General features: G+C 44.4%; 1 protein-coding gene across 1 annotated transcript in view; it reads right to left on the bottom strand.

Moving 5' to 3' along the window:
• Positions 1-10,495, bottom strand: part of ABCF3 (ATP binding cassette subfamily F member 3) — a 32,624-nt gene extending 22,129 nt beyond the window's left edge. Inside the window, 5 exon segments of the mRNA XM_032225869.1 lie at positions 1,791-1,888; positions 3,630-3,682; positions 5,435-5,514; positions 6,377-6,524; positions 10,255-10,495. Of these exon segments, the coding sequence (XP_032081760.1) occupies positions 1,791-1,888; positions 3,630-3,682; positions 5,435-5,514; positions 6,377-6,524; positions 10,255-10,330 (455 nt within the window). The 5' untranslated portion in view covers positions 10,331-10,495.
• Positions 10,496-10,761: the final 266 nt, after the last annotated feature.

A 10,761-nucleotide genomic window follows, 5' to 3' on the forward strand; every position in this document is an offset into this window, starting at 1 on the left:
TCCAATTGGATGGGGGTAGGGTGGGGAGTGCTCATCTCCATTCCTTATCCAATGGAGCCAGTGTTGTCCAAAGTTACTTCCATGTGGCCAGCATAATTATACACCAAGGCGAATGGAAAACTGTTATTTTTCTCCCAAAGTGGTACCTATTTATCTACTTGCATTTACATCAGTGGTGGGAACCTGTCAGTTTAACAACCGGTTCAGTGATCGTGCGCATGCAGTTTTAACAAAACTTACCTTGCACGTTACTTCTGGGGAGTAAAACAGCTGAGACATGGCAATCTACTCTGCCGCGCAAATCAGCTGAGAGGATATAGGAAAATAAAGTGCAGGGGCAGGTGGGAGGGCCCACCTGATTGTCCGAACGAACAGGTTTGCTCCCAGCTGATCGCTAAGAGCTACCTGTTTCCCTGAACTTGTCAGAACCGGCTGAATCCCACCCCTAATTTGCATGCTTTAGAACTGCTAGGTAGGCAGGAGCTGAGGCAAGAATGGGAGCTCACCCCATTGTGTGGCACTTAGGCCTTGAAACCAGGCTGCCAGATTTCTAGCTGACAAACTCAAGTGTCTTTAACCGCTGAGCCATTCTGCCCCCATTATCGGTATGCTGAATGATACCCAGTTATACATCTTGATCAAGGGACATCAACATCATCTTGTTCCAGTATCTGAAAGCTACAATGATCTGGATGGCAACTTAATCCTGAAGATTGAATGGCGGTGGGTAGTTGGACACACACACACACCATGTCTAGGAACGCTCCATCTTTAGAGTTGGATGGGACAGCACTTCCTCACTCAAGACAGGTGTATAATTTGATGGTTCTCTTGGATGTGTAGCTCCCGCTCAAAGAGTAGATGGCAGCTGTAGCCGAGAAGACCTTTGCATAGATTCATGGATGGGCATGCCTGGGGATGCTGACCTGACTCTATTGTTCTACAAACTGCACAGGTTGTCGGTTGGTGCCCAGGTACCATTTGTGGCTTAGTGACTAGCTTATTTAAGGGATCACCCATCTCCCAATAGTTTCTGCCTATCCTGATGGTTAAGCAGAGTGGGTGCCGGGGGATTTCTCTCTGAGCTCGATTATTTGCTTACGGGTGTTTCAATCCCCAACCAGCAACATCATCAGTGCTAATGAGTAGCTTACCTTGCCGATGTTGGGGGATAGTATGGTTTTCCACCTCCTCGATAGCACCTGAATTAGGGAAATGCTTTCTTCTTGGACTGTTTGTCTAATGTTAATCCCTGCATATCTGGGTGTTGGTTACAACCAAGCTCAGAGAGTACCAAGGACCACACTTCAACCCTGAGCTACAGAGATTCTCTTCTGTTGGAGAATAGATGCTCTCTGCTCCCTTCAATTAAACAATGTCATCTACAGGGACCTTGAAAATACACCTTCTCGATCATGGGTGCCTGCCCTCTGGAACAATGTCTCCACCCAGGGATTCATACGGTTTATGGTCTGACGAAATCCAGGAACTCTTTCAAAATCTGGCTATTATCCCAGGGCTTTGGAGTTTAGATGGAAGCCAAAGTCCTGTTCAATTATATTTGGATGGGAAATGGTTGCTAAATGAGGAGAGGGTCTACTTCGATTCTACTCCATTCTATTTTCCTTTATGTCAGCCATACCCTGATCACTTCTAGTTCCTTCCCCATAAGCAGTGGAAAGACTGATGCACTAAGATTTACTATTTACTCTGGTAAAATTAGCCCTTGGCAGACCCTTCCAATGTTGAGGAGCAGGTGCCCCACTCAAAGGTGATCACCCTTCACTCACAATGGGTTCCCAGATTTGACGGAATCTCGCTCCTGCTTCTTGCACTGCTTTGCTTTCAGGCGGGCCTCTGCTTTCTCCAGCTTCCTAGCGTTCACCATCTGTAACGAAGGAGATGGACAGCAAGGAGTTATCAGAGAAAGCCACCAGGAGCCAAAGAGAAGACGTGAGAGGAAGTTAAAAGGAGGGACAGGTAATCCTTGACCCAAAGGTGCTTTTTTAAGGAGGCAACTGGACTTTCCGGTTTTTCTTTGAAGACCTTTCTCTTCTCATCCAAGAAGTTACCTGCCTAAGCAGGGGGTTGGACTAGATAATCTCCAAGGTCCCTTCCAACTGTTGTTCTGTTCTATTCTATCCATATTCTATTCTATCCATATTCTATTCTATTCCATTCTCTATTCCATTCCTCATTCCATTCCGTCCTCTATTCTATTATATTTCCCTATTCTATTCCATTCCATTCTCTATTCCATTCCCCATTCCATTCCGTTCTCTATTCTATTCTATATTCCATTCCGTTCTCTATTCTATTCTATTCTATTCTATTCTATTCTAATTTCTTCAGCTCTGTCCCAAAAGTGCTTCTTCAAAAGCATTTTTGGGACAACCATGACCTGGATGACTGAGAATCTCCATAGACATTTGGGTAATCCTTTAATTTAGGGATTGTTCAAAGTTACAAAAAACTGAAAAAAATCTGACATATGACCATTTTTCACACTTTCAACCATTGCACCATCTCCCGTGGTCACACGATCAAACTTCAGGTGCTTGGCAATTCGCTCATATTTATGACGGTTGCATTGTCCCAGGGTCATGTGATCCCCTGTTGCGACCCTGTGACAAGCAACATCGATGTGGACGCCAAATTCACTTAACAACAATATTACTAACTTCACAACTGCAGTGATTCACTTAGCGACTGTGGCCACAGGGGTCACACAATGGGGTAAAAAACCCCTCATTTAACCACCATCTCACTTAGCAACAGAAATTGCATTTGGTCTGCTCTAGTTACAAGGAATTTGATTTGGGGTGGGTTTTTTTGGCCCCCATCTGTATTGTGATTAAGGATGTCAACATAACTAAAGTCTGTATCTGTGGATAAGAGCTGTGGTGGCGCAGAGGTTAGAAGTATTACTGCAGGCTATTTCTGCTGCCTGCTGATGCTGGCTGCCTGCAGTTCACGTTTCATCGGCTCATGGTTCACTCAGCCTTCCACCCGAGGTCAGTAAAATAAGGACCCAGATTGTTGGGGACAAATATGCTGACTCTGTGAACCGCTTACGAGAGGGCTGTAAAAGCACTATGAAGCGGTAGAAGTGCTTTTGCTATTGGTATATACTTATTGGATGGATGGATGGATAGATAGACAGACAGAGCCACCACAGAAGAGTTGGGGTTTTGCAGTGGTTAGAATATAGTATTGCAGGCTAACTCACTGCTCACTGCCAGGAGTTCGATCCTGACTGGCTCAGCCTTCCATCCTTCCAAGGTTGATAAAATGAGGACCCAGAATGTTGGGGGCAAATATGCTGACTCTGTAAACCGCTTAGAGAGGGCTGTAAGAGCACTGTGAAGCAGTATATAGGTCTAAGGGGTATTGCTATAAAAGGACCAGGGCACAACAGCAAAACAAGCTGTTTACTGGAGTGCTAAAGTAAATATTGGGAGTGGTGGCATCTCCAGATGCTTTCAGACTACAGCTCCCAACATAGGAGCCAACATTAGCTGGGACAACTAAGAGGGGCTCCAAAATGTGAGAGATCCAGCTTTGAGATCTACACAGACTCGATTGTTAGGGATCAAGAGTAAGAAAAATTGCTTTGATGATAGCCTTACCGAAGTCTGATCTCTCTTCAACAAGAGTCCTGGCAACAGGTCCAAGTTAGAATCTGCAGCCAGAAACAAAACAAAAATCTTGCTTCAAGATTTGAGTGAATGGAGACCCCTTTCCCCACTTATTCTATAAGGAAGTGCACCTGCCAGTGTTTCTCAACCTTGGCCACTTGAAGACATCTGGACTTCAACTCCCAGAATTCCTCACTCAGCCCCTTCTGGGAGTTGAAGTCCAGACATCTTCAAGTGGCCAAGGGTGAGAAACACTGGCATATGCAATAAATAGAATAGATAGAATACTTGATTGGCCAAGTGTGATTGGACGCACGCGGAATTTGTCTTTGGTGCAGATGCTCTCAGTGTACATAAATAAAATAGAATACATTCATCGAGAATCGTAAGATGCAACACTTAAGTGACAGTCATAGGTTACTAATAAGCAATCAAATTATACTAGGAAACAAATAAAACAATATACATTTTAAAGATACAAGCAACATGGTTATAGTCATAAGTGGAAAGAGATAGGTACTAGGAAGGAAGAGAAGAATAACAGTAATACAGTCTTAGTAGATAATATGACAGTGTTGTGGGAATTGGTTGTTTAGCAGAGTGATGGCATTCAGGGAAAAACTATCCTTGTGTCTGGTGTGCAGCTCTCTATAGCGTTGTTTTGAGGGTAGGAGTAATTATTTTCACAGCCCTCTTTTTGACCAGTGCAATATACAGGTCCTCAATGGAAGGCAGGTTGGTAGCCATTGTTTTTTCTGAAGTTCTGATTCTCCTCTGAAGTCTGCGTCTGTCTTGTTGGGTTGCAGAGCCAAACCAGACAGTTATAGAGGTGCAGATGACAGACTCAATGATTCCTCTGTAGAAAAAAATCAGGAGCTCTTTGGGCAATTTGAACTTTCTGAGTTGGCGCAGAAAAAACATTCTTTACGGATACATTAACTTTCTGGTACGTTTATCACATCAGATGTTTAACAGGCCACCCTATTCTGTCTTACCTTGATGTTTCTAGTTTCGGTGTGCAGCCACATCAAGGATGTAGGTGCGTCCGTGCGTGTGTGTGTGTGTATGTGAAATAATGGGTCAAAATTTTCCCTGCTTCTCCCACCATTTATAATTCTTACTGTTTCTAGAACTTGCTCTTCATAAAAGAGGTTGTAAAATCAAGTTCTGGTCACACAATGACTCAACTTACCAACACAATTCTAGGCTTAATTGTGATACAAGGACTACCTGTATATTCCCCCCCTCCCCCGATTTATTTGGTAGTCTCGAAAAACTTAAGGTTGTTTTTCTGAAAGCACTTTTTAAAAATTCTTTTGAAAGCATACAATCCCGAGAGAAGGAAACCACGTGCCTCTTGATGATGTCTGGTTGATGGTTGTTAAAATATTCATGACTGGGAGAGACATGGGATGAATAGGCATAGCAAATAAGTCAGCCAATGGGAGCAAAAACAGATCTGAGTCTGTGCAGAGAACAGAAACTAGTCTGTAAGTTCTGAGTCTGCTGCTGTGAGAAGTAAACTAGCAATCTGTCTGGGCTTGTCTGCTGATATAAAACTAACTACTTGTGTTTGCCTGTAACTCTCCTGCCCTATGTATACTTGGAAAAACCACCTGTTGGTATTGTACATTTATTCATCTGTTCTTATGTATATAAAGAAGTTAATGAATCCTGCTGCATCAGTTATCTGTTTGTGCTTCTAGATTTGAGTTTATGCAACAAACTCTGACAATAGAGGTATAGAAAAGAGTAGAATCTACACAATCCTTACATTCTGAGTAAACACTACTCACCATAATTGTCAGTGATCTTAGAAAGCTGAATTGGGGCATCCAGGAGAACCTGCCGGCTGCTTGGAGAGTTTTCATTCTCCCTGTCCAGAAACAATAGTTGATACTTAACAAAACTCCAGATTGTTCCCCCATGTCTTCATCCCATCGTTGTAAACCTCTCTCACATTGGGGGATGCTTATATAGTCAGTGTCATACCGTGTTTCCCCGAAAATACGACCTGTCCTGAAATTAACGCCTTGCCACATTTTTTGCATGGGCAAAAATATAAGCCCACCCCTGAAAATAAACCCCCTGGACACCCCCCCCCCTCCAGCCAGGCAAAGCACCGCTCACCGAACTAGCGGTATCCCAAAGATACCAAGCTGCAGGAGCCGGGGGGGGGGGGGGAGGAAAGGCGCGCATGTTGCTTGCAACTTTCGGGATACCGCTAGGTTGGGGAGTGGCGTTTTATATATATATATATATATATATATATATATATATATATATATATATATATATATATATATATATATATATATATGTGTGTGTGTGTGTGTTTGTTTTTATTTGTGCTTAACAAAGGCAACAGTAAAAATATTGGGTTTCTGTCGTGATGGACTCTTGTGACGAGCCGAAGGACAGATGATGGAAGCAGTTAGCTTCCTCCCATAATTGGGGCTTACCAGGGGTTGTAAAAAAATCATATATATATGATTTTAATATATATATATATTAGATTTTTACAACCCCTGGTAAGCCCCAATTATGGGAGGAAGCTAACTGCTTCCATCACCTGTCCTTCGGCTCGTCACAAGAGTCCATCACGACAGAAACCCAACATTTTTACTGTTGCCTTTGTTATATTTGTGTTTTTTATATATATATATATTATCATCGCAAGTGAAGAAAGCACATCTGTTTGGTTTCTCATGACCCCATTTCAATCAGAGGCAACTTACAGATGAAGGGTGTTGAACATACGCTGGCAGATGCCATGGATGTCCACATCATCTTTGGAGTCTCGGGACACGTCTTGCAAGAGCTCGCCGACAGCTTCAAATAGATCGTCCACCGTCTCAAAATCTGAGCTGCCACTGTGCAGGACCCCTGCCAAAGAAATCAATTGTTAATGCAAGGTTGAAAATGCCCCACAGGCATTCCAGTTGGGGAATTCTGGGAGTTGAAGTCCAGGCTTCTTAGAGTTGCAAAGATTGAAGAATGATGTCTTTAGAGGCTGAGCTACCAAAAAAAATCTCATTTTGGCTTCCCCGTTGACTTTGCTTGTCAGAAGGTCACAAAAGGGGATCAAGAGACACTGCGATCGTCATAAATACGAGTCGGTGACCAAGCTTTTGAATTTTGATCAAGTGACCACGGGGGATGTTGCAGCCATCCTAAGTGTGAAAAAAGGGTCTTAAATCACTTTCTCCAGCCCTATTGGAAACTTGAACAGTCACTAATCAAACAGTTTTAAGTCAAGAACTACCTGTAGGCAGATTTGAACTATAATGCTGATTCTAAAATATAAGTTGCTACCAGTTATTTAATCCAGAATTAAACAATCTGATTATGCAAAGTCTCTTGCTTCTGCCACACTTTAGCCATGTGTGATATCTTCTATTGAAATACAAAATGGCGCATCTTGCAGAGTTTACTTAATGGAGTCATACCAGACTTTGGCTTATCCTACAATAGCTTGAAATGAGTCAAAATTAAACTTTAGAAGGGAAGCAAGAAGAAAAGGAGAAACGCCTACTGCCAATTACCTCCACTAGACCAATAAGATCCCACAGATTAGGCCTCCTCCGAATTCCATCCGCCGGCCAGTGTCGACTGGCGACTACCCGGAGGAGAGCCTTCTCTGTGGCTGCTCCGACCCTCTGGAATGATCTCCCCGTGGAGATTTGTACTCTCACCACCCTCCAGGCCTTCCGCATAGCCCTTAAAACCTGGCTGTTCCGACAGGCCTGGGGCTAAAGACTTGTAGCCCCACCTCGAATGGTATGATTGCTGTTTTTAACTGTGTATGGTCATTATGTTTTGTAATTTTGTCTGTTTTTCCCCTCCCTTGAATTGTGAGCCGCCCTGAGTCCCTTCAGGGAAAAGGGCGGCATACAAATAAAGTAAATAAATGAAATGAAATTTTATCTTTGTTAAATGCCAGGTCTGGAAGAGCAGAAGCAAACAAAAGAGCAACATCTCAGGTTTTTTGTACCCTGAATTCAACTAAATAGTCCCCCTAATTGAAATAATGTAGACTTGCTTCAGCGCAAATAACCTACTGAACTGTGGCGAAAATGAAATATGAAAAGAAATCTGCCAAATACTTAGCTGAGATCATCGGGTGAAAACATAGACGCAGGAAGAATTTGGGAACAAGGCCATTTAACATATATACTCTTTTTATAGCATTTCTTCCTTTATAACACATGAGCTTTTCACGTTGGTGCTCAAATTTTTCTGACAGAGGTCACAGGCTAAAAATACATGAGAACATCTACTCTGGAACGAGATATTGGACTTGTTTTATGAGCACCCAGCAAATATCTGCTTACATTTATCCAGTGCTTTTGAGTATATAAATCATTTTACATTTATGACCTACAGCGTGATGTGGCATTATTATCTCCATATTTCAGAGGGCTGGAGAGCAGCTGCCAAGAGTTGTGAGACCCGATGGCAAAAGAAAAGTTGGCAATAAACGTAACTCTTTCCGTTGGGTTTCCATTGCTTCCAAACCCACACTTCCAATAATTACACAAATCTATTTCAAACCAATTTCCAATCAAGATAGTTGAAATGGTGGATGGCAGAAGTTGTTCAATGCGCCTGTTGAAATGAAGGGAGCCTCTAATCTGAACAAGATCTTCCCTTTTTGAGCAGAATTTCTCAAATGTGGGACTTTTGGATAGGCCCCGAGGGAAACTGAGAAAGGTTAAGATACAGATTTTGTGGGATGAGCAAATTGCAGACATCAGGATCTGTCTGACTAACAACTGATCTGGATGGACACAAGCAGGAAAGTGACAGCTGCAACCTAGGCAGGAAATATAATTTAAAAAATCAGAACAAAATCAAACCATTTCTGTACTGCTGGTAAGAAAACTGCACAGCGGCATCCATGAACTCATCTTGAGTCAAGCTCCTGTATAAAACAATCCCGATCTTACCTTTCTAAGGTATTTCTAAGCAAATACACAGCTATGTATTTTCTTTAAGTAAATGTGAAATGGTTTGATAGTGACTTCTTCTCAGGGGTCGTGAGTGGAGGGGTTGAATTCACCCTAAATTCCAGAACTGTTTTTATTAAACTAGATAATGTTGCTCTATATCAGTGTTTCTAAACGATGGCAGGATATCAAGACTTCAAGTCCCAGAATTCCCTAGCATGACTGGCTGGGGAAATTCCAGGTATCTTAAAGTTGTAAAAAGGGACGCTTAGCTTGTCAATCAGGAAGGTCGGCAGTTTGGAGGTGAGATTGAGATTTGTTTTATTTATATGCCGCCCTATTCCCGGGGGGGGACTCATGGCGGCGAACAATTCAAGGGGGAAAGGGAACACAAAGTACAATACAAATAGTTAAAATAGCCAAGACTCACACAGCCACACAAGTCGAGAGGGGAAGGGAACTCATCAACCCCAGGCCTGCCGGCACAGCCAGGTTTTAACGGCTTTTCGGAAGGCCTGGAGAGAGGTGAGGGCCCGAATCTCTGCGGGGGGTTTGTTCCAGAGGGCCGGAGCTGCCACAGAGAAGGCCCTCCCCCGGGTAGTAGCCAGATGGCATTGGCTGGTAGACGGAACCCGGAGGAGGCCAACCCTGTGTGATCTAATGGGTCTTTGGGAGGTAATTGGCAGCAGGCGGTCTCTCAGGGTTCAAATCCCTAGTGCCGAGCTCCTGTTATTGCCCCAGTTTCTGCCAACCTAGCAGTTTGAAAGCACAAAAAAAATGAGGGTAGAAAAATAGGAACCACCTTTGGTGGGAAGATGACAGCGTTCCGTGCGCCTTCGGCATTTAGTCATGCCGGCCACATGAACATGGAGACGTCTTAGGACAGTACTGGCTCTTCAGCTTTGAAACTTGAGATCAAGACTGCCCCCTAGAGTCTGGAACGACTAGCATATATGTGCAAGGGGAACCTTTACCTTAAGTTGTAAGGTTGAGAAATACTGTTTTATAAATTGAGTTTTTAGGCCCTTGAGATCCAACCCTTTCCTCTCAAGCTCTGAATTTCACCCAATTTCCATCCTAAAGGTAGACAAATGGCCCAGGAATTGGAATTTCTTAAGAGCTTTTGAATGGGAGGCCACTAAGAAATGTCAGGTATGGATGGATGCAGGAAGTTGCTAGCAGTTGAACCCAATAAGAAGGTGCTTTTACCAGGATTAGAGCTCGGGGAATAAAAGCTTTTTCGTCCCTTTGGCCCGATTTAGGTTTCCCAAACCAGCCTTCCATACTGGGAAGCGCAAACTTTCATTGATCAGGGCAGCAAGCGTCATCTGGCGAAAGGCGCCCCCCCCCTTCCCACACATGGACTAGTCCAGGGACGCGCTGACCAGAAGGGCAATGCTTCTAAGGGGATGTACCAATGCATTGAGGGAGGGGGGAAGAGATCCAGAAAGCTCGTGATCCTCGAAGCCCCTCGTGCGATGTTCGAGCGGTCCCTTCCTCCCCCCACCCCCGGGGGAGCCCACGAGATCTTTTCAGTTGCCCTCAGGAGGCCCCCGCCGCCCTAGACCCTCTTCAGAAGCCGGAACAGCCACCCTGGGAACGGGGTGTCCGAGGCCCAGGCCGACTCCCCTAGGGGCCTAATCCTTCGCCGCCTCAGCTTCACCCACCGGTTACGTATTCGAACATCTCTCCGTCGAGCTCCGGGAACTCCCTCCGCAAAATCTCCGCGCAGGAGGCCGCCATGGCAGCCCGGCCGCTGGCCCTTCGTCCCTCAGCCGCCGGCAGCCGATTGCAGCATTGGCCGCCGCGGTGGTTCTTGGGAAACGTAGTCCTCCGCTGTAGCCGTAGGCCGGGCGCAGAGATTTCTGGGAAACCGAGGCCGTTGGAAGTTGTGGCTGGAACAAAAGTTCAGAACAAAATAGCTTGTTGGTCATCAACGTTAAGAACCAGACGAGACCTCTGTGTGGGTCTGGTCTGGTAGCAATTCTTGGTGGATACCCAAAAGCCAAATAAGTTCAAAGCTGATGTAGTGCTTGGTTAGGAGACCATCAGACCAACCAGGGCTATTGGCGTAGGAAGTGTTAGAAGAAATGTCCACCTGGGTTCAGTTCCAAGTGGGGAAAAAGACACTGGAAACATGGAGGCTGATTGGAAAGATGGTTTAATGGTGGACA

This window comes from Thamnophis elegans, chromosome 10 (genome assembly GCF_009769535.1).
Source record: "Thamnophis elegans isolate rThaEle1 chromosome 10, rThaEle1.pri, whole genome shotgun sequence".
Classification (NCBI taxonomy): Eukaryota; Metazoa; Chordata; class Lepidosauria; order Squamata; family Colubridae; genus Thamnophis; species Thamnophis elegans.